At 48.4% G+C, this 25,477-nt stretch overlaps 1 protein-coding gene across 1 annotated transcript in view; it reads right to left on the bottom strand.

The window, feature by feature from the left end:
- Positions 1–25,477, bottom strand: part of DNAH10 (dynein axonemal heavy chain 10) — a 255,018-nt gene that overhangs the window by 190,576 nt on the left and 38,965 nt on the right. Inside the window, exons 2-3 of the mRNA XM_069755992.1 lie at positions 18,954–19,079; positions 11,268–11,416 (exon numbers count right to left, since the gene is read on the bottom strand). Coding sequence (XP_069612093.1) covers positions 11,268–11,416; positions 18,954–19,079 — 275 coding nt within the window. The remainder of the gene's footprint in view (positions 1–11,267; positions 11,417–18,953; positions 19,080–25,477) is intronic.

Here is a 25,477-nt window from a genome sequence, read left to right as displayed (position 1 = left end):
AGACCTTGTATTGATTACCGCCTTCTAAATAAAATCACGGTCAAATTTCAGTACCCCTTGCCGCTGCTGTCTGATTTGTTTGCTCGGATTAAGGGGGCTAGTTGGTTCACCAAGATAGATCTTCGTGGTGCGTATAATCTTGTGCGTATTAAACAGGGCGATGAATGGAAAACAGCATTTAATACGCCCGAGGGCCATTTTGAGTACCTGGTTATGCCATTCGGGCTTTCTAATGCTCCATCAGTGTTTCAGTCCTTTATGCATGACATCTTCCGAGAGTACCTGGATAAATTCCTGATTGTATACTTGAATGATATTTTGGTCTTCTCGGATGATTGGGAGTCTCACGTGAAGCAGGTCAGAATGGTGTTCCAGGTCCTGCGTGCGAATTCTTTGTTTGTTCAGAAGGTTTCATTTTTGGGTTTCATTTTTTCCCCTTCTACTATCGAGATGGACCCTGTTAAAGTTCAGGCCATTTATGATTGGACTCAGCCGACATCTCTGAAGAGTCTGCAAAAGTTCCTGGGCTTTGCTAATTTTTATCGTCGCTTCATCAATAATTTTTCTAGTATTGCTAAACCGTTGACTGATTTGACCAAGAAGGGTGCTGATGTGGTCAATTGGTCTTCTGCTGCTGTGGAAGCTTTTCAAGAGTTGAAGCGTCGTTTTTCTTCTGCCCCTGTGTTGTGCCAACCAGATGTTTCGCTCCCGTTCCAGGTCGAGGTTGATGCTTCTGAGATTGGAGCAGGGGCTGTTTTGTCGCAAAGAAGTTCTGATGGCTCGGTGATGAAACCATGCGCCTTCTTTTCCAGGAAGTTTTCGCCTGCTGAGCGTAATTATGATGTTGGCAATCGAGAGTTGCTGGCCATGAAGTGGGCATTCGAGGAGTGGCGTCATTGGCTTGAGGGAGCTAAGCATCGCGTGGTGGTCTTGACTGATCACAAGAACTTGACTTATCTCGAGTCTGCCAAACGGTTGAATCCTAGACAGGCTCGTTGGTCGCTGTTTTTCTCCCGTTTTGACTTTGTGGTTTCGTACCTTCCGGGCTCTAAAAATGTGAAGGCGGATGCCCTGTCTAGGAGTTTTGTGCCCGACTCTCCGGGTTTGTCTGAGCCGGCGGGTATTCTCAAAGAGGGGGTAATTTTGTCTGCCATCTCCCCTGATTTGCGGCGGGTGCTGCAAAAATTTCAGGCTAATAGACCTGACCGTTGCCCAGCGGAGAAACTGTTTGTCCCTGATAAATGGACGAGTAGAGTTATCTCTGAGGTTCATTGTTCGGTGTTGGCTGGTCATCCTGGAATCTTTGGTACCAGAGATTTGGTGGCTAGATCCTTTTGGTGGCCGTCTCTGTCACGGGATGTGCGTTCGTTTGTGCAGTCCTGTGGGATTTGTGCTCGGGCTAAGCCCTGCTGTTCTCGTGCCAGTGGGTTGCTTTTGCCCTTGCCAGTCCAGAAGAGGCCATGGACACATATCTCTATGGATTTTATTTCGGATCTCCCCGTCTCTCAAAAAATGTCAGTCATTTGGGTTGTTTGTGATCGCTTCTCTAAGATGGTCCATTTGGTACCCTTGTCTAAATTGCCTTCCTCCTCTGATTTGGTGCCATTGTTCTTCCAGCATGTGGTTCGTTTACATGGCATTCCGGAGAACATCGTTTCTGACAGAGGTTCCCAGTTTGTTTCGAGGTTTTGGCGAGCCTTTTGTGCTAGGATGGGCATTGATTTGTCTTTTTCCTCGGCTTTTCATCCTCAGACAAATGGCCAGACTGAACGAACCAATCAGACCTTGGAAACATATCTGAGATGTTTTGTTTCTGCCGATCAGGATGATTGGGTGTCCTTTTTGCCTTTGGCTAAGTTCGCCCTTAATAATCGGGCCAGCTCGGCTACTTTGGTTTCGCCGTTTTTCTGCAATTCTGGTTTCCATCCTCGTTTCTCTTCAGGGCAGGTTGAGTCTTCTGACTGTCCTGGTGTGGATACTGTGGTGGATAGGTTGCAGCAGATTTGGACTCATGTGGTGGACAATTTGACATTGTCTAAGGAGAAGGCTCAACGTTTCGCTAACCGCAGGCGCTGTGTGGGTCCCCGACTTCGTGTTGGGGATTTGGTTTGGTTGTCATCTCGTTATATTCCTATGAAAGTTTCCTCTCCTAAGTTTAAGCCTCGTTTCATTGGTCCGTATAGGATTTCTGAGGTTCTTAATCCTGTGTCTTTTCGTTTGACCCTTCCAGCTTCTTTTTCCATCCATAACGTATTCCATAGGTCATTGTTGCGGAGATACGTGGCACCTGTGGTTCCATCCGTTGATCCTCCTGCCCCGGTTTTGGTTGAGGGGGAGTTGGAGTATATAGTGGAGAAGATTTTGGATTCTCGTATTTCGAGACGGAAACTCCAGTACCTGGTTAAGTGGAAGGGTTATGGTCAGGAAGATAATTCCTGGGTCTTTGCCTCTGATGTTCATGCTGCCGATCTGGTTCGTGCCTTTCATTTGGCTCATCCTGGTCGGCCTGGGGGCTCTGGTGAGGGTTCGGTGACCCCTCCTAAAGGGGGGGGGGTACTGTTGTGAATTCTGTGGTCAAGCTCCCTCCTGTGGTCATGAGTGGTACTTCGGCTGGTTCTGTCTATGAGCTTCCTCTGGTGGATGTGAGTGGGGCTGCGGCTTCTGAGTTTCCTTCCTCAGGTAACGAGGTTAAGTCGTTAGGTGCTGCTCTATTTAACTCCACCTAGTTCTTTGTTCCTGGCCTCCAGTCAATGTTCCAGTATTTCTTGCTTGCTGGAAGCTCTGAGACGCAGAGGGAGCACCTCCGTACCGTTAGTCGGTGCGGAGGGTCTTTTTGCCCCCTCTGCGTGGTTGTTTGTAGGTTTTTGTGCTGACCGCAAAGCTATCTTTCCTATCCTCGGTCTATTCAGTAAGTCGGGCCTCACTTTGCTAAAATCTATTTCATCTCTGTGTTTGTATTTTCATCTTAACTCACAGTCATTATATGTGGGGGGCTGCTTTTTCCTTTGGGAAATTTCTCTGAGGCAAGGTAGGCTTATTTTTCTATCTTCAGGGCTAGCTAGTTTCTCAGGCTGTGCCGAGTTGCATAGGGAGCGTTAGGCGCAATCCACGGCTACCTCTAGTGTGGTATGATAGGATTAGGGATTGCGGTCAGCAGAGTTCCCACGTCTCAGAGCTCGTCCTATGTTATTAACTACTAGATTGTGGCCCGATTCTAACGCATCGGGTATTCTAGAATATGCATGTCCCCGTAGTATATGGACAATGATGATTCCAGAATTCGCGGCACACTGTGCCCGTCGCTGATTGGTCGAGGCAACCTTTATGACATCATCGTCGCCATGGCAACCATTATGACATCTACGTTGATACTGTGCCCGTCGCTGAATCAGAAACGTGAGATGTCTACGTCCTTTATGACATCATCGTCGCTGTGCCTGTTGCTGATTGGTCGAGGCCTGGCGGCCTCGACCAATCAGACGCGGGATTTCTACGTCCTTTATGACATCATCTTCGCTGTGCCCGTTGCTGATTGGTCTGGCGGCCTCGACCAATCAGAGAGCCGGGATTTCCAGGACAGACAGACAGACAGACAGAAAGACAGACAGACAGACAGACGGAAAAACCCTTAGGCAATTATATATATAGATCAGGTCACTTTGTGTGCTCTTAACCACTAGGTCCATTGTGGTTCTGAATCACCTGTTCATAACATCACGGCAGAGCTCGGAAGGGAAGGAGCGCCGTTTTGGAATGCAGACTTAGATAGAATGGTCTGTGGGCGTTATGTTGCGTTTGCAGAGCCCCTGATGTACCTAAACTGTAGTAACCCCCCACAAGTAACCCCGTTTTGGAAACTAGACCCCCCAAGGAACTTATATAGATGTGTGGTGAGAACTTTGAATGCCCAAGTGCTTCACAGAAGTTTATAATGCAGAGTCTAAAAAAAAAAAAAAAAAAAATATTTTTCCACAAAAAGGATTTTGTAGCCCCCAAGTTTTTATTTTCACAAGGGTAACAAGAGAAATTGGGCCCAGAAGTTGTTGTCCAATTCATCCCGAGTACACTGATGCCCCATATGTGGGGGTAACCCACTGTTTGGGCGCACGGCAGAGCTCAGAAGGGAGGGAGCACCATTTGACTTTTTGAGCGCAAAATTGTCTGTCGTGTTTGGAGACCCCCTGATGTACCTAAACAGTGGAAACCCCCCAATTCTAGCTACAACCCTAACCCCAACACACCCCTAACCCTATTCCCAACCTGATCCATAATCCTAATCACTAACCCTAACCATAATCACAACCCTTACCCCAAAACAACCCTAATGTCAACCATAACCCTAATCAAAACCCTAAATCCAACACACCCCTAATCCTAATCTCAACCCTAACCTCAAACCTAACCCTAATCCCAATACACCCCTAATCACAACCCTAACCTTAACCCTAATCCCAAACCTAACCCTAATCCCAAGCGTAACCCTAATGCCAACCCTAACCCTAATACCAACCCTAATCCAAACCCTAACCCTAATCCCAACTCTAACCCTAACTTTAGCCCCAACCCTAGCCCTAACTTTAGCCCCAACCCTAACCCTAGCCCTAAGGCTACTTTCACACTTGCGTCGTTTGGCATCCGTCGCAATCCGTCGTTTTGGACAAGAAACGGATCCTGCAAATGTGCCCGCAGGATGCGTTTTTTGCCCATAGACTTGTATTGCCGACAGATCGTGACAGATGGCCACACGTCGCGTCCGTCGTGCACTGGATCAGTGTTTTGGCGGACCGTCAGCACAAAAAAACGTTCAATGCGTTGAAAAACTACATCCGCTGCCCACGTTGTGCACAATTTTCACAACGTGCATCGGTATGTCGGGCCGATGCATTGCGACGGCCCCGTACCGACGAAAGTGTGAAAGAAGCCTAACCCTAAATTTAGCGCCAACCCTAACTCTAAATTTAGCCCCAACCCTCACCCTAAATTTAGCCCTAACCCTAATCCTAGCCCTACCCCTACCCCTAACCCTAGCCCTAACCCTACCCCTACCCCTAACCCTACCCCTAACCCTACCCCTAACCCTGCCCCCTACCACATTACCACCGCCATTTTCTTTTCCCCAGAAGACGCCGGCGGCCAGGAGGAGCAGCAGGAGGACCCAGGGACACAGGTGAGTATGCTAGGGTCCCCGAATCCCCCTATTTCTCTGTCCTCTGATGTGCGATCACATCAGAGGACAGAGAATTACACTTAGCTTTTTTTTTTTTTTTTTTGCGGTCGCCGGTAAACAGTTAATTACCGGCGATCGCAAAACAGGGGTTGCTAAAACCGACCCCGATCATGCTCTTTGGGGTCTCGGCTACCCCCGGCAGCCGAGACCCCAAAGATTCTCGCGGGGCCGGCCGGCGGGCGCACTGCGCATGCGCCCGCCATTTTCAAGATGGCGGCGCCCACCGGGAGCCACAAGGAGCATCGGGGGAGATAGGTAAGTATTGGGGGGCTACCTGGGACCCCTTTTCTCTATCCTCCGATGTGCGATCACATCGGAGGATAGAGAAATTAAAAAGAGATAGCGTTTTTTTTTTTTTGCGATCGCCGGTAAACGGTTAATTACCGGCGATCGCAAATGCGGGGTGGGTTAAAAAAACCCCGAATCATGTTCTCTGGGGTCTCGGCTACCCCCGGCAGCCGAGACCCCGGAGAAAATCCGACTCTGGGGGGCGCTATTTACTTTTTCCACAGCGCCGTTAATTAACGGCGCTGTGGTTTAAGTACCCTTAGCGGCCGCTGTTAAAAGGTGTATCGGCGGTCGCTAAGGGGATAAGAGGCATCGTGATTACTCGCTAATCCTGCCCCCTGCACAGTAGCTCCGCCCCCATCACATCACCACACATAATCCCGCCCCCCACCCCATTACCACACACAATCCCGGCCCCACCACATTAGCACACACAATCCCGCCCCCCGCCACATTACCACACACAATCCTGCCCCCCACCACATTACCACACACAATCCCGCCCCCCACTACATTACCACACACAATCCCGCCCCCGCCACATTACCACACACAATCCCGCCCCCCACCACATTACCACACACAATCCCGCCCCCCACCACATTACCACACACAATCCCCCCCCACCACATTACCACACACAATCCCGCCCCCCACCACATCACCACACACAATCCGCACCACATCACCACAAAATCCCGCCCCCCCACCACATCTCCACACATAATACCGCCCGCCTACCACATCACCACACATAATCCCGCCCCCCAACACATCACCACACATAATCCCGCCCCCCCAACACACACATAATCCTGTCACCATTACCACACATAATCCCGCCCCCCACCACATTACCACACATAATCCTGCCCCCACCACATCACCACACATAATCCTGCCCCCCAACACATCACCACACATAATCCCGCCCCCCAACACCACACATAATCCCGCCCCCACCACATCACCACACATAATCCTGCCCCCCAACACATCACCACACATAATCCCGCCCCCTAACACCACACATAATCCCGCCCCCCATTACCACACATAATTCCGCCCCCCCACCACATTACCACACATAATCCCACCCCCCCACATTACCACACATAATCCCGCCCCCCACCACATCACCACACATAATCCCGCCCCCCACCACATCACCACACATAATCCCGCCCCAACACATCACCACACATAATCTTGCCCCCCAACACATCACCATACATAATCCAGCCCCCCACCCTATTACAACACATAACCCCGCCCCGCAACACATCACCACACATAATCCCGCCCCCCACCACATCACCACACATAATCCCGCCCCCACCACATCACCACACATAATCCTGCCCCCACCACATCACCACACATAATCTCGCCCCCCACATCACCACAGATAATCCCGCCCCCCCACATCACCACACATAATCCCGCCCCACACCACACTACCACACATAATCCCGCCCCCCACCACACTACCACACATAATCCTGCCCCCTACCACATTACCACACATAATCCCACCCCCACATCACCACACCTAATCCCGCCCCCCACCACATCACCACACATAATCCTACCCCCACCACATCACCACACATAATCCCACCTCCACCACATTACCACAGATAATACCACCCCCACCACATTACCATACATAATCCCGCCTCCCCACCACATTACCACACATAATCCCGCCCCCCCACCACATCACCACACATAATCCCGCCCCCCCACCACATTACCACACATAATCCCGCCCCCCCACCACATCACCACACATAATCCCGCCCCCCCACCGCATCACCACACATAATCCCCCCACATCACCACACATAGCCCGCCCCCCACCACATTACCACAGATAATCCCACCCCCCACCACATCAACACACAAAATCCCGCCCCCCAACACCACATATAATCCCGCCCCCCATTGCCACACATAATTCCGCACCCCCACATTACCACACATAATCTCCCCCCCACATCACCACACATAATCCCGCCCCCCACCACATCACACATAATCCCACCCCCCACATCACCACACATAATCCCACCCCCCCACAACACATAATCCCGCCCCCCACATCTCCACACATAATCCCGCCCCCCCACCACATTGCCACACATAATCCCACCCCCTACATTACCACACGAGGCTCCGTCCCCACACATTACCACACGAGGCTCCGTCCCCACACATTACCACACGAGGCTACGTCCATACACATTATCACACGAGGCTCCATCCCCACATTACCACACGAGGCACCGTTCCCACACATTACCACACGATGCTCCGTCCCCACATATTACCACACGAGGCTCCGTTCCCCCACATTACCACACGAGGCTCCCTCCCCGCACATTACCACACGAAACTCCGTCCCCACAAATTACCGCACGAGGCTCCGTCCCCACACATTACCACACGAGGCTCTGTCCCCACACATTACCACACGAGGCTCCGTCCCTCCACATTACCGTACGAGGCTCCGTCCCCACACATTACCACACGAGGTTCTGTCCCCACACATTACCACACGAGGCTCTGTCCCCACACATTACCACACGAGGCTCTGTCCCCACACATTACCACACGAGGCTCTGTTCCCACATATTACCACACGAGGCTCCGTTCCCCCACATTACCACACGAGGCTCCCTCCCCGCACATTACCACATGATTCTCCGTCCCTCCACATTACCACACGAAACTCCGTCCCCACAAATTACCGCACGAGGCTCCGTCCCCCCACATTACTAGACGAAGCTCCGTCCCCACAAATTACCGCACGAGGCTCCATCCCCACACACTACCACATGAGGCTCCGTCCCCACACATTACCACACGAGGCTCCGTCCCCCACATTACCACACGAGGCTCCGTCCCCAGACATTACCACACGAGGCTCCGTCCCCACACATTACCACATGGGGCTCCGTCCCTCCACATTACCACACGAGGCTCCGTTCCCCACACATCACCACACATAATCCCGCCCCCCCGCCACATTACCACACATAATTCCGCCCCCACGCCACATCACCACACATAATCCCGCCCATCACCACACATAATCCCGCCCCCCAACACATCACCACACATAATCCTGCCCCCAACACATCACCACACATAATTCCGCCCCCACGCCACATCGCCACACATAATCCCGCCCCCCCACCACATCACCACACATAATCCCGCCCCCCACCACATCACCACACATAATCCCACCCCCCAAAACATCACCACACATAATCTTGCCCCCAACACATCACCACACATAATCTTGCCCCCCAACACATCACCACACATAATCCAGCTCCCCCACCCTATTAACACACATAATCCCGCCCGCCACCACATCACCACACATAACCCCGCCCCCACCACATCACCACACATAATCCCACCCCCCACATCACCACACATAATCCCGCCCCCACCACATCACCACACATAATCCTGCCCCCCACCACATCACCACACATAATCTCGCCCCCCACCACATCACCACACATAATCCCGCCCCCACATCACCACACATAATCCCGCCCCCCACCACACTACCACACATAATCCCGCCCCCCACCACACTACCACACATAATCCTGCCCCCACCACATCACCACACCTAATCCCGCCCCCCCACCACATCATTACACATAATCCAGCCCCCCACCACATCACCATACATAATCCTACCCCCCACATCACCACACATAATCCCGCCCCCACCACATTACCACAGATAATACCACCCCCCACCACATTACCACACATAATCCCACCTCCCCACATTACCACACATAATCCCGCCCCCCCACCACATCACCACACATAATACCGCCCCCCCACCACATCACCACACATAATCCCGCCCCCCCACCACATCACCACACATAATCCCGCCCCCCCACCACATCACCACACATAATCCCGCCCCCCCACCACATCACCACACATAATCCCGCCCCCCACCACATCACCACACATAATCCCGCCCCCCACCACATCACCACACATAATCCCCCCACATCACCACACATAGCCCGCCCCCCCACCACATTACCACAGATAATCCCGCCCCCCACCACATCACCACACATAATCCCGCCCCCCAACACCACATATAATCCCGCCCCCATTGCCACACACAATTCCGCCCCCCCACCACATTACCACACATAATCCTGCCCCCACCCATCACCACACATAATCTCCCCCCATATCACCACACATAATCCCCCCACCACATCACACATAATCCTGCACCCCCACCACATCACCACACATAATCCCGCCCCCCACCACACATAATCCCGCCCCCCACCACATCACCACACATAATCCCGCCCCCCACCACATCACCACACATAATCCTGCCCACCCACCACATTACCACACATAATCCCGCCCCCCCACCACATTGCCACACATAATGCCACCCCCCCCACATTACCACATGAGGCTCTGTCCCCACACATTACCACACGAGGCTCGGTCCCCACACATTACCACACGAGGCTCTGTTGCCCCCACATTACCACATGAGGCTCCCTCCCCGCACATTACTACACGAAACTCTGTCCCCACAAATTACCGCACGAGGCTCCGTCCCCACACATTACTACACGAGGCTCCGTCCCCGCACATTACCACACGAGGCTCCGTCCCTCCACATTACCGTACGAGGCTCCGTCCCCACACATTACCACACAAAGCTCCGTCCCCATACATTACCACACGAGGCTCCGTCCCCACACATTACCACACGAGGCTCCGTCCCCACACATTACCACACGAGGCTCCGTCCCCACACATTACCACACGAGGCTCCATCCCCACACATTACCACAAGAGGCTCCGTCCCCACACATTACCACACGAGGCTCTGTCCCCACACATTACCACACAAGGCTCCGTTCCCACACATTACCACACGAGGCTCCGTCCCCACACATTACCACACGAGGCTCCGTCCCCACATTACCACACGAGGCTCCCTCCCCGCACATTACCACATGATGCTCCGTCCCCCCACATTACTACACGAAACTCTGTCCCCACAAATTACCGCACGAGGCTCCGTCCCCCCCACATTACCACACAAAGCTCCGTCCCCACGAATTACCGCACGAGGCTCCGTCCCCACACACTACCACATGAGGCTCCGTCCCCACACATTACCACACGAGGCTCCGTCCACACACATTACCACACGAGGCTCCGTCCCCACACATTACGACACGAGGCTCCGTCCCCCAATATTACCACATGAGGCTCCATCCCCACACATTACCACACGAGGCTCCGTCCCCACACATTACCACACACGGCTCCGTCCCCACACATTACCACACGAGGCTCCGTCCCCACACATTACCACACGAGGCTCCGTCCCCACACTGTTATTAACTTCATTTTAAGTTAATTTACCACCTGCGTAAGTGCTATTGAATGCTGTCATTATTTACTTTACTTTAATCACCAGCAGCGTTAATTAGATAGCAATGAGGGTGCTGAGCGTTAGCTGGCTGGAAAAAGCTAGTTATTATATATAGTGTCATTCCCCAGTATAAAAAATACATACTAAACCGAAATAATGGTATTAGTATATAACAGCCACAAATCTCCTATATACCGTAAATAACAGAAAAACTGCCATTAAACAAATAAATAAAAGCTGCAGATATGATAGATGGCAGCTGATCAATCAGTTCATTCTTACAGTGAGTTTGATGGGAGTCACATTTTCACTGTCAGCAGCTTCTTCTTGGCCTGATTCCGGGCCACTGTCAGTCCCCAAAGGAATATAAGCCTCTGCCTTTCCATCGGAGTCTATGTGCAGACTGGTATTGTCCGATGCCTCTTCTTTCTCTACATGCAAATCACAATTTTACATCATTAGTTTATCTGTTGAGAGGATAAGTACAGGACCGGACTCAGACAGAAGAGGACCCCTGTGCAGGACAATTTACTGGCCCTACATTGGAGGCAGAGACGGACCCCTTACCTCTTGGGCCCCTATGTGGCTGCACAGGTTTCACCAATGGTATTTTCGTTCCTGGGTAAATCTAATCCTAAAGTGAAAAATCGCTCATATGCACTGTCCCATTGAATAACATTGGTCCAAGTGCTGTCTTTTATTTCATGGACAGTGTGAACAAGCCTTAACCGGCATACAAACCCTAGCTTCAGGAAGTCCCAGATGCATCTACATTTCTTACATATAATTGACAACAGTCTCTTATTTTTACAGACTATCCGTGAATTTGTAGGAGCAAGACAAACTTTTTTTTATTATATACATGGGAGGACTGTTGTGAATTCTGTGGCTGAATTCACTCCTGTGGTCACAAGTGGTACTGCAGCTTCTGAGCTTCCTCCCTCAGGTGTTCTGGTGAGCTCGTTAACTGCTTCATTACTTAACTCCGCCTGATGCTGCTATCCTTGCTAATTGTCAATGTTTCAGTGTTGGATCTGAGCTTCTCCTGATTGTTCCTGTGACCTGCTGCTCTGTATAGCTAAGTGCTTTTTGTTTTTTTGTTGCTTTTTTTCTGTCCAGCTTGTTTTTTGTTTTGCTGGAAGCTCTGAGACGCAAAGGGTGTACCACCGTGCCGTTAGTTCGGCACGGTGGGTTTTTTTTTGCCCCCTTTGCGTGGTTTTGCTTTAGGGTTTTTTGTAGACTGCAAAGTTCGCTTTACTGTCCTCGCTCTGTCCTAGAATATCGGGCCCCACTTTGCTGAATCTATTTCATCCCTACGTTTTGTCTTTTCATCTTACTCACAGTCATTATATGTGGGGGGCTGCCTTTTCCTTTGGGGAATTTCTCTGGGGCAAGTCAGGCCTATTTTTCTATCTTCAGGCTAGCTAGTTTCTTAGGCTGTGCCGAGTTGCCTAGGTAGTTGTTAGGCGCAATCCACAGCCGCTTTTAGTTGTGTTTAGGATAGGATCAGGTGTGCAGTCTACAGAGTTTCCACGTCTCAGAGCTCGTTCTTGTATTTTTGGGTATTTGTCAGATCACTGTGTGCGCTCTGATCGCTAAGCACACTGTGTTTCTGGATTGCCTTCATAACACCTGTCATTAGCAAACATAATAGTACAAGGAGCCAAACTAATGATTCTCAATAGAGGGAAAGAAAAAGTTCTGACATCATTTTTTTTTTTTTTTTTCTGCTCTGTCTTCACTTTTTTTTTTTCCCCTAGACATTTGGGTGATTCTGGACACAGGTGTGGACATGGATATTCAGGGTCTGTGCTCTTCAATGGATAATCTCGTTACAAATGTACAAAAAATTCAAGATACTATTGATCAGAAATCTATGTTAGAACCAAGAATTCCTATTCCTGATTTGTTTTTTGGAGATAGAACTAAGTTTCTAAGTTTCAAAAATAATTGTAAGCTATTTCTGGCCTTGAAACCTCATTCTTCTGGTAATCCTATTCAACAGGTTTTGATTATTATTTCTTTTTTGCGCGGCGACCCTCAAGACTGGGCATTTTCTCTTGCGCCAGGAGATCCTGCATTGAGTAGTGTCGATGCGTTTTTCCTGGCGCTCGGATTGCTGTACGATGAGCCTAATTCAGTGGATCAGGCTGAGAAAAATTTGCTGGCTTTGTGCCAGGGTCAGGATGATATAGAAGTATATTGTCAGAAATTTAGGAAATGGTCAGTACTCACTCAGTGGAATGAATCTGCGCTGGCAGCTTTGTTCAGAAAGGGTCTCTCTGAGGCTCTTAAGGATGTCATGGTGGGATTTCCTATGCCTGCTGGTTTGAATGAGTCTTTGTCTTTGGCCATTCAGATCGGTCGACGCTTGCGCGAGCGTAAATCTGTGCACCATTTGGCGGTACTGCCTGAGGTTAAACCTGAGCCTATGCAGTGCGATAGGACTATGACTAGAGTTGAACGGCAGGAATACAGACGTCTGAATGGTCTGTGTTTCTACTGTGGTGATTCCACTCATGCTATTTCTGATTGTCCTAAGCGCACTAAGCGGTCCGCTAGGTCTGCCGTCATTGGTACTGTACAGTCCAAATTCCTTCTGTCCATTACCTTGATATGCTCTTTGTCGTCGTTTTCTGTTATGGCGTTTGTGGATTCGGGCGCTGCCCTGAATCTGATGGATTTGGATTATGCTAAACGTTGTGGGTTTTTCTTGGAGCCTTTGCGGTGTCCTATTCCATTGAGAGGAATTGATGCTACACCTTTGGCCAAGAATAAACCTCAATACTGGGCCCAGCTGACCATGTGCATGGCTCCTGCACATCAGGAAGTTATTCGCTTTCTGGTGTTGCATAATCTGCATGATGTGGTCGTGTTGGGGTTGCCATGGCTACAAACCCATAATCCAGTATTGGATTGGAATTCCATGTCGGTATCCAGCTGGGGTTGTCAGGGGGTACATGGTGATGTTCCATTTTTGTCGATTTCGTCATCCACCCCTTCTGAGGTCCCAGAGTTCTTGTCTGATTATCAGGATGTATTTGAAGAGCCCAAGTCCGATGCTCTACCTCCGCATAGGGATTGTGATTGTGCTATCAATTTGATTCCTGGTAGTAAATTCCCTAAAGGTCGATTATTTAATTTATCCGTGCCCGAACACGCCGCTATGCGCAGTTATGTGAAGGAATCCCTGGAGAAGGGACATATTCGCCCATCGTCATCACCACTGGGAGCAGGGTTCTTCTTTGTAGCCAAGAAGGATGGTTCGCTGAGACCGTGTATTGATTACCGCCTTCTTAATAAGATCACTGTTAAATTTCAGTATCCCTTGCCATTGTTATCTGACTTGTTTGCTCGGATTAAGGGGGCTAGTTGGTTCACTAAGATAGATCTTCGTGGTGCATATAATCTGGTGAGAATCAGGCAAGGAGATGAATGGAAAACTGCATTCAATACGCCCGAGGGTCATTTTGAGTATCTAGTGATGCCGTTCGGACTTGCCAATGCTCCATCTGTGATTCAGTCTTTTATGCATGACATCTTCCGTGAGTATCTGGATAAATTCCTGATTGTTTACTTGGATGACATTTTGATCTTCTCAGATGATTGGGAGTCTCATGTGAAGCAGGTCAGAATGGTTTTTCAGTTAAATAAAAAGGGCAGCACACTGCAGCGCCAAAACATGTAAACTTGAAAAAACGAAATTTGAACTGCATTACTGCACTAGAAATATGAAAAATGAGAGCTCTCATTTTTCATATTTCTAGTGCAGTAATGCAGTTCAAATTTCGTTTTTTCAAGTTTACATGTTTTGGCGCTGCAGTGTGCTGCCCTTTTTATTTAACTATATACGAGTTGGCGACTCTGGGTTCAGCACCTGTTCACACTCAGTCTATGTTTGGATGTGCAGGTCAGGTTTTTGAAATGTATTCTCTAGCCTTCTGATCGTGCACTCCCCGCCTCCTAGCTTCAGGTGTTTTAATTATAGTAGGTCCAATACCCCTCCACATAGAGAGAGAATTTGAGTCCAAGAAGAGGTTTTTGCATGTACCCATTCAGATGGAGACGTTTATTCTCAGTGAGGTAGGTCAAACTTAGGACCTCGTATAAGAGAGATGCCTTAACGTGGCTACGAGGTACACATAAAATTGGCCATTTTTGTGCGCTAAAAGCTCTCATTTTTCATATTTCTAGTGCAGTAATGCAGTTCAAATTTCGTTTTTTCAAGTTTACATGTTTTGGCGCTGCAGTGTGCTGCCCTTTTTATTTAACTATATACGAGTTGGCGACTCTGGGTTCAGCACCTGTTCACACTCAGTCTATGTTTGGATGTGCAGGTCAGGTTTTTGAAATGTATTCTCTAGCCTTCTGATCGTGCACTCCCCGCCTCCTAGCTTCAGGTGTTTTAATTATAGTAGGTCCAATACCCCTCCACATAGAGAGAGAATTTGAGTCCAAGAAGAGGTTTTTGCATGTACCCATTCAGATGGAGACGTTTATTCTCAGTGAGGTAGGTCAAACTTAGGACCTCGTATAAGAGAGATGCCTTAACGTGGCTACGAGGTACACATAAAATTGGCCATTTTTGTGCGCTAAAAGCTCTCATTTTTCATATTTCTAGTGCAGTAATGCAGTTCAAATTTCGTTTTTTCAAGTTTACATGTTTTGGCGCTGCAGTGTGCTGCCCTTTTTATTTAACTATATACGAGTTGGCGACTCTGGGTTCAGCACCTGTTCACACTCAGTCTATGTTTGGATGTGCAGGTCAGGTTTTTGAAATTTAGAATGGTTTTTCAGGTCCTGCGTGCTAACTCTTTGTTTGTGAAGGGATCAAAGTGTCTCTTCGGTGTGCAGAAAGTTTCATTTTTTGGGTTCATCTTTACCCCTTCTACTATCGAGATGGATCCAGTTAAGGTCCAAGCCATCCAGGATTGGATTCAGCCGACATCTCTGAAAAGTCTGCAAAAGTTCCTGGGCTTTGCTAATTTTTATCGTCGCTTCATCTGTAATTTTTCTAGCATTGCCAAACCATTGACCGATTTGACCAAGAAGGGTGCTGATTTGGTTAATTGGTCTTCTGCTGCTGTGGAAGCTTTTCAGGAGTTGAAGCGTCGTTTTTGTTCTGCCCCTGTGTTGTGTCAGCCAGATGTTTCTCTTCCGTTCCAGGTCGAGGTTGATGCTTCTGAGATTGGAGCAGGGGCGGTTTTGTCACAGAGAGGTTCTGATTGCTCAGTGATGAAACCATGTACTTTCTTTTCCAGGAAGTTTTCGCCCGCTGAGCGTAATTATGATGTGGGCAATCGAGAGTTGCTGGCCATGAAGTGGGCATTCGAGGAGTGGCGTCATTGGCTTGAAGGAGCTAAGCATCGCGTGGTGGTATTGACTGATCATAAGAACTTGACTTATCTCGAGTCTGCCAAGCGCTTGAATCCTAGACAGGCCCGTTGGTCGTTATTTTTTGCCCGCTTCGACTTTGTGATTTCGTACCTTCCGGGCTCTAAAAATGTGAAGGCGGATGCTCTGTCTAGGAGTTTTGTGCCCGACTCTCCGGGTTTATCTGAGCCAGCGGGTATCCTCAAGGAAGGAGTCATTGTGTCTGCCATCTCCCCTGATTTGCGGCGGGTGCTGCAAAAATTTCAGGCGAATAAACCTGATCGTTGTCCAGCAGAGAAACAGTTCGTCCCTGATAGGTGGACTAATAAACTTATCTCTGAACTTCATTGTTCGGTGTTGGCTGGTCATCCTGGAATCTTTGGTACCAGAGAGTTAGTGGCTAGATCCTTCTGGTGGCCATCTCTGTCACGGGATGTACGTACTTTTGTGCAGTCCTGTGGGATTTGTGCTAGGGCTAAGCCCTGCTGTTCTCGTGCCAGTGGGTTGCTTTTGCCCTTGCCGGTCCCAAAGAGGCCTTGGACACATATTTCGATGGATTTCATTTCTGACCTTCCCGTTTCTCAAAAGATGTCAGTCATTTGGGTGGTCTGTGATCGCTTTTCTAAAATGGTCCATCTGGTGCCCTTGGCTAAATTGCCTTCCTCCTCTGATTTGGTACCTTTGTTCTTTCAGCATGTGGTTCGGTTGCATGGCATTCCTGAGAATATTGTTTCTGACAGAGGTTCCCAGTTTGTTTCAAGGTTTTGGCGAGCCTTTTGTGGTAGGATGGGCATTGACCTGTCCTTTTCCTCGGCTTTCCATCCTCAGACTAATGGCCAGACCGAACGAACCAATCAGACCTTGGAAACATATCTGAGATGTTTTGTTTCTGCAGACCAGGATGATTGGGTGTCCTTTTTGCCGTTGGCTGAGTTCGCCCTTAATAATCGGGCCAGCTCGGCTACCTTGGTTTCTCCATTTTTTTGCAATTCTGGGTTCCATCCTCGTTTCTCTTCAGGACAGGTTGAGTCTTCGGACTGTCCTGGTGTGGATTCTGTGGTGGATAGGTTGCAGCAGATCTGGACTCAGGTAGTGGACAATTTGATCTTGTCCCAGGAGAAAGCTCAACTTTTCGCTAATCGCAGACGCCGTGTGGGTCCCCGACTTCGTGTTGGGGATCTGGTTTGGTTATCTTCTCGTCATATTCCTATGAAGGTTTCCTCTCCTAAATTTAAACCTCGTTTTATTGGTCCGTATAGGATTTCTGAGGTTCTCAATCCTGTGTCTTTTCGTTTGACCCTCCCAGACTCCTTTTCCATACATAATGTATTCCATAGGTCGTTGTTGCGGAGATACGTGGCACCTATGGTTCCATCTGTTGAGCCTCCTGCCCCGGTTTTGGTGGAGGGGGAATTGGAGTATATTGTGGAGAAGAATTTGGATTCTCGTGTTTCTAGACGGAAACTCCAGTATCTGGTTAAATGGAAGGGTTATGCTCAGGAAGATAATTCCTGGGTTTTTGCCTCTGATGTTCAAGCTTCCGATCTTGTTCGTGCCTTTCATGCGGCTCATCCTGGTCGGCCTGGGGGCTCTGGTGAGGGTTCGGTGACCCCTCCTCAAGGGGGGGGGGTACTGTTGTGAATTCTGTGGCTGAATTCACTCCTGTGGTCACAAGTGGTACTGCAGCTTCTGAGCTTCCTCCCTCAGGTGTTCTGGTGAGCTCGTTAACTGCTTCATTACTTAACTCCGCCTGATGCTGCTATCCTTGCTCCTTGTCAATGTTTCAGTGTTGGATCTGAGCTTCTCCTGATTGTTCCTATGACCTGCTGCTCTGTATAGCTAAGTGCTTTTTGTTTTTTTGTTGCTTTTTTTCTGTCCAGCTTGTTTTTTGTTTTGCTGGAAGCTCTGAGACGCAAAGGATGTACCGCCGTGCCGTTAGTTCGGCACGGTGGGTTTTTTTTTTGCCCCCTTTGCGTGGTTTTGCTTTAGGGTTTTTTGTAGACTGCAAAGTTCGCTTTACTGTCCTCGCTCTGTCCTAGAATATCGGGCCCCACTTTGCTGAATCTATTTCATCCCTACGTTTTGTCTTTTCATCTTACTCACAGTCATTATATGTGGGGGGGCTGCCTTTTCCTTTGGGGAATTTCTCTGGGGCAAGTCAGGCCTATTTTTCTATCTTCAGGCTAGCTAGTTTCTTAGGCTGTGCCGAGTTGCCTAGGTAGTTGTTAGGCGCAATCCACAGCCGCTTTTAGTTGTGTTTAGGATAGGATCAGGTGTGCAGTCTACAGAGTTTCCACGTCTCAGAGCTCGTTCTTGTATTTTTGGGTATTTGTCAGATCACTGTGTGCGCTCTGATCGCTAAGCACACTGTGTTTCTGGATTGCCTTCATAACACCTGTCATTAGCAAACATAACAGAGGACGTATGATTGGTGCAACCTGGGCCTAAAAAGTGAGACCACTTCTACCTCCAAAGCAGGATGAAATGTGCATTATGATGAGACATATATCATTCTTGCATAGGGCCCTCTTTTGTCCGTGTTGGCCCCTGACTATACCTATGGTAATAGAACACAAATAATATTTTTTTTCTTACTGCCACTAGATGGATCCAGTGAGTTTGTGTCAGCAGATTTTATGGTCAGGTCTGTTCTATCGGTGAGTGGAGGGTTAATATCGTCTTCATGTGGTCCTGTGCTCTGTGCTACTAGCTCTTCTGGTTCTAGGAGAAAGATAGAATGCATAACATTAAATGATGCATAGGCCTTTAAACTCGTGTCGTTCACTTCATCTTTTGGACTTACGCAGTGATCCTCCTCAGCCACTTACACAGATGAACATACATTAGACCTGGTCTTCACCCGTCTCTGCTTCCTATCTAACTTCACAACCTCTCCTCTCCCTCTATCTGACCACCATCTGCTCATTTTCTCATCCCTGTCCTCCTCACCGGTCACCCATGTCCACCAATTTGCGCACCCCCGCAGAAACCTCACGCATCTAGACACTCGCACACTCTGACTCTATTCTACCACTGTCCTCCATATCTTCACTCCACAACACAGACACTGCCACTAGTTTCTACAATGCCACTCTTGCATCAGCTATCGACTCAGTGTCGCCCCTCTCATGCACAGCAGAGTGTGATGAATCAATAGACAACCCTGGCACAATAACATCACTAAAAAGCTTCGACAAGTATCCAGAATTGCAGAGCAGCGTTGGAAGAAAACGCATTTGCAAGATGACTTCACTACATTCAAACAAGCAACACTTGCATTCAAATCAGCTCTCACCTCTGCTAAACAGGTCTACTTTACATCCCTTGCATCTTCCTTATCTCACAACCCCGAACAGTTGTTCAACACTTTTAATTCCCTCCTCCTCCCACCACTGCCCCCTCCGACTTCCCTAATCTCTGCCAAGGACTTTGCCACGCACTTCAAGCACAAGATAGACCAAACAAGGCAAGTCTTTATTGTCCGACCACCACAACCCCTTTGTATACTGTATACCAGACCAATGCCCTAACCTCATGACTTCCATCTCCAAAATCACTGAAGGACAGTTTGCTCATCTCCTCTTCAAATCACACCTCACCACTTGTGCACTTGACCCCATCCCATCTACTCCTCAACCTCACCACCACACTTATCGCATCACAAACCCATCTCTCCAACCTATCAATAACTTCTGGTACCTTCCATTCTGCTTTTAAACATGCCACAATCACACCTATCCTCAAAAAGTCATCCCTTGTCCTGAGCCAGGGCCGGACTGGCCATCTGGCAAATGCCAGAAGGGCCTGTCTGATCATGGGCCGCCTTGTCTGCTACCTTGTTGACAGAATCGGTGTCCTGAAGACACCCATACTGTTAAGAGTTGTGACGGAGAACAAATTCGCTGACTCCGTCACTTACTTCAGCAGGCCACAGGAATCATTAGAAATATTGGTCTTGTAGTAAAATCTTGCATTCCTCCATCCAGGATAATATATCCCGTCTGGTGCTTGAGACCGGGACAGCATGGATGTGTGATTTCAAATGCCAGGGCTGAATTTCAGCCCCAATCCGTACCTGAGCCGAGTGCTATGTCCAGCTATCGCCTCATATTTCTACTCCCATTTGCTTCTAAACTCCTTGAGCAGCACGTCAACGCTAAACTTTGCATCTAACTCACTATTCGACAACCTACAATCTGGCTTCCGTCCCCACTATTCCACTGAGACTGCCCTGACCAAACTTACTAATGACTTACTTACAGCCAAAGCTAACAGACAATTCACTATACTCCTCCTTCTAGACCTGTCCTCTGCCTTCGACACAGTTGACCACTGCCTCTTGCTACAGATATTTCTTCCTTTGGTGACCTTACGCTATCCTGGATCTCCTCATACCTTACCAACTGCACATTTAGCGTTTTCTACTCCCACACTACCTCCTCATCTCAATCTCTCTCAGTTGGTGTCCCTCAAGGCTCTGTCCTAGGACCCCTCCTCTTCTCAATCTATACCCTTGGCCTGGGACAACTCATAAAGTCCTATGGCTTCCAGTACCATCTATATGCTGACAACACTCAGATCTACCTCTCTGACCCAGATGTCACCTCTCTGCTGTCCAGAATCCCAGAGGGTCTATCAGCCATATCCTCCTTCTTCTCCTCTCACTTCATCAAGCTCAATGTGGATAAATCTGAACTAATTATCTTTCCTCCATCTCGCATATCTTCCCTACATGATCTATCAATCACAATAAATGACATCACACTTTCACCTGTCCCAGAAATCTGCTGCCTTGGAGTAACCCTTGACTCTGCCCTGTCCTTCAAACCGCACATCCAAGCTCTCGCCACCTCCTATCGCCTCCAGCTCAAACATATTTCCAGAATCAGTTCTTTCCTCAACCCTCACTCTACCAAAATGCTTGTGCATGTCCTAATCATCTCCTTCCTTGTCTACTACAACATCCTCCTATATGGCCTACCTTCTAACACTCTCACTCCTCTCCAGTAACTCTGCTGCCCGACTAATTAATCTCTCTCCTTGCTACTCCTCTTTGCAAATTCCTTCACTGGCTCCCAATTTCCCTACGTATCCAGTTTAAACTACTTACACTGACTTACAACGCCATCCATAACCTTTCTCCTCTGTATATTTCCAAACTAATCTCCAAATATCTTCCTTAACGTAATCTCTGGTCCTCCCAAGACCTCCTTCTCTCCTCCACACTTATTCGCTCCTCGCCCAATCGCCTCCAAGATTTCTTTTTACTATCCCCCATCCTTTGGAATTCTGTGCCCCAACACGTCCAATTATCCACCACATTGGGATCCTTCAAACGGAACCTGAAAACTCATCTCTTCAAAAAAGCCTACAACCTGTAATAACCACACGGCCACCTCAACACCATCGGAGCTACTGCAACCCCCGAGCTACTGTCTCCTTCCCTATAATCCTGTAGAATGTAAGCCCGCAAGGGCATGGTCCTCTTCCCTCTGTACCAGTCTGTCATTGTTAGTTTATTTACTGTAAGTTACCGTATATATGTATATTGATGTAACCCCTTCTTATGTACAGCACCATGGATTCAATGGTGCTATATGGTAGATGGTATTCTTTGATTGTTCAATTGTGTCCTCTCATATGTTCAACAAGGCTGTGTTCACACATTGAAGCGGCGTTGCGTTTTTGTTGCTTTTTTTATTGCTATTTTTGAAAATCACAGCAAAATGATGCTGTAATGACACAATTGTGGCAAAAAACTGCAGCATGAATGCAACCTGTGAACACAGCCTAAGGGTATGGTCAGATATTCAATACTTGCAGCAGAAAAGTCTTCTGCAAATACTGGAGTGTTGGTAGGAATAATCCTGAGTAAAATACGCACCTTTTTGCGCAAGTTTTTGATGCGCTTTATTTTACTCATTAATTGAAATGGGTGAAAAATGCTGCAAAATGGGTGAGAAAATTGACATGCTGCAGATCTGAAACTGATTCACATTTGCAACGAAAAAATATGCAATGAGAGTTCAGAAATCTCATTCACTCTGCTGGTAAAACTGCAAAATGCGTGGGAACAACAGGGTAAAAATGCAATGTGCGAATATACTTTACCTTCCATCAATCTAAAAGGTTTTATTTTAGATATTTTCTAATTCTGCCTGTCTACCAGGAGGCCAGAGGCAGGAAAGAAACATTTGAGAACTAGAAATATAGTGCAGGAATACAGATGTAAGACGGGATCCACACTACAGCTGGCAGTGTTAGTGGAGCACAGCTGGCATTTTTTAATAGGGCACTGACCTTGTTGTGAATTCTGCTCTTGTGCTCCCTCCGGTGGTTATGAGTGGTAGTGCTGCTGTCTTTGGATCGCAGCATTTATCAGGTGTGTCCACTTATTGCAATTTGGACTGGGCTATTTAGTCTTGCTTGATCCTTTAGTCAGTGCCAGTTGTCCATTGTTTTTGGAGGATTCACATCCATACCTGGTCTCTCCTGTTTTGCTGTTCATTTCAACAAAGATAAGTTCTGGCTTTGTTTTTGCTGTCCACATGCTGTGGGCCTTATAGTTCAGTGCATTTTCATGTTTTGTCTTGTCCAGCTTTGTCTGTGTAAGGATTTTTTTGCAGCGAAGCTGTATCTCTGGAGATGCAGATATACCCTCCATGTCTTTAGTCAGATGTGGAGATTTGTATTTTCTGTGGTGGATATTTTCTAGTGTTTTAATACTGACCGCATAGTTCTCTGTCCTATTCTTTCTTTTTAGCTAGAATGGCCTCCTTTGCTAAATCCTGATTTCAGTCTGCGTATGTCATTTCCCTCTCCTCTCACAGTCAATATTTGTGGGGGGCTGTCTTTCCTTTGGGGATTTTCTCTGAGGCAAGATAGTTTTCCCGTTTCTATCTTTAGGGGAAGTTAGTCCTTAGGCTGTGTCGAGGTGTCTAGGGAGTGTTAGGTACATCCCACGGCTACTTCTAGTTGCGGTGATAAGTTCAAGGTTTGCGGTCAGTACAGGTACCACCTTCTCCAGAGTACGTCTCATGCTGCTCCTAGGCCACCAGATAATAACATGACCGGTACTGATAGTGGCGGCTCCTTGACGTACACATTTAACAGTTTACCGGCTGGTACTGATAGTGGAGGTTCTCTGGTACATTTAATAGGGCATTGGCTGGAACTGATAGTGGAGGCTCCCTGGTACTTCACTGGCTTATAGTGATAGTGGAGGCTCTCTGGGACTTTTAATAGAGCACCGGCTGGTAGTGATAGTGGCGGCTTCCTGGTACTTTTAATTGGTAACTGGCTGGTAGTGATAGTGGAGGCTCTCTGGGACTTTTAATAGGGCACTGACTGATTTTCCTGAAGCCGAGATCTAAATCTGCAAACTCGGCTTCAGGAAAATGGCCGCCGCGATCTCCATCTGCACACGCGCGGCCTCCCGTGGCCATTTTCCTGAAGCCCGCGGGCCGCATCTTGCCCAGGGCTGATATAGAGGATCAGATTACAAACATCCACTTCAGCTGAGAGACCCAGCTCACAGCAACTTAGCAAATAAGGTTAACTCCTGCTTTGCTGGCACAAAGCAGCCAGGTCAAAATACAGGAGAAGAGCTTCTGTTCACTGTGTGTGAGCGAGGCCCAGAGCGCTGCGGTTCTCTGGAACCTCTCTGTCGCGGTAGCCCCATGACAGGCACCAGCTGGTAGTGATAGTGGAGACTCTCTGGTACTTTTAATAGGGAACCAACTGATAGGTAGTGATAGTGGAGGCTCTCTGGTACTTTTAATAGGGCACCGGTTGGTAGTGATAGTGTAGGCTCTCTGGTACATTTAATAGGGCACCGGCTGGTAGTGATAGTGTAGGCTCTCTGGTACATTTAATAGGGCACTGGCTGGTAGTGATAGTGCAGGCTCTCTGGTACATTTAATAGGGCACTGGCTGGTAGTGATAGTGGAGGCTCTCTGGTACATTTAATAGGGCACCGGCTGGTAGTGATAGTGCAGGCTCTCTGGTACATTTAATAGGGCACTGGCTGGTAGTGATAGTGCAGGCTCTCTGGTACATTTAATAGGGCACTGGCTGGTAGTGATAGTGGAGGCTCCCTGGTACATTTAATAGGGCATCGGCTGGTAGTGATAATGGAGGCTCCCTGGTACATTTAATAGGGCACTGGCTGGTAGTGATAGTGCAGGCTCTCTGGTACATTTAATAGGGCACTGGCTGGTAGTGATAGTGCAGGCTCTCTGGTACATTTAATAGGGCACTGGCTGGTAGTGATAGTGGAGGCTCTCTGGTACATTTAATAGGGCACCGGCTGGTAGTGATAGTGCAGGCTCTCTGGTACATTTAATAGGGCACCGGCTGGTAGTGATAGTGCAGGCTCTCTGGTACAATTAATAGGGCACTGGCTGGTAGTGATAGTGGAGGCTCTCTGGTACATTTAATAGGGCACCGGCTGGTACTGATAGTGGAGGCTCTCTGGTACATTTAATAGGGCACTGGCTGGTAGTGATCGTGGAGGCTCTCTGGTACATTTAATAGGGCATTGGCTGATAGTGATAGTGGAGGCTCTCTGGTACATTTAATAGGGCACCGGCTGGTAGTGATAGAGGAGGCTCTCTGGTACATTTAATAGGGCACTGGCTGGTAGTGAAAGTGGAGGCTCCCTGGTACATTTAATAGGGCACTGGCTGGTACTGATAGTGGAGGCTCTCTGGTACATTTAATAGGACACCGGCTGGTACTGATAGTGGAGGCTCTCTGGTACATTTAATAGGGCACTGGCTGGTAGTGATAGTGGAGGCTCTCTGGTACATTTAATAGGGCACTGGCTGGTAGTGATAGTGGAGGCTCTCTGGTACATTTAATAGGGCACTGGCTGGTAGTGATAGTGGAGGCTCTCTGGTACATGTTTTGGTTTCTATTCTCTTTCACCCCCATACTACTTTCCTTCTTACAATCTCCTGCAATCACTCCACCTAGTAAGGAACTAGTCATTTCTTCCTCCATACTCCCCAGCCATCTCACCTTCCCCTCAGAACTGTTCCTCCACATACAATCCTTTTTCTCCAGACACACACGGCCACATCATGTCCTATCCTGCTCCCACCTTCTAATGATCTGTC

This window comes from Ranitomeya imitator, chromosome 1, assembly GCF_032444005.1.
Source record: "Ranitomeya imitator isolate aRanImi1 chromosome 1, aRanImi1.pri, whole genome shotgun sequence".
NCBI lineage: Eukaryota > Metazoa > Chordata > Amphibia > Anura > Dendrobatidae > Ranitomeya > Ranitomeya imitator.
The sequence above is the reverse complement of the archived record's forward strand: the minus strand, read 5'-3'. Positions and strand labels throughout refer to the sequence as shown.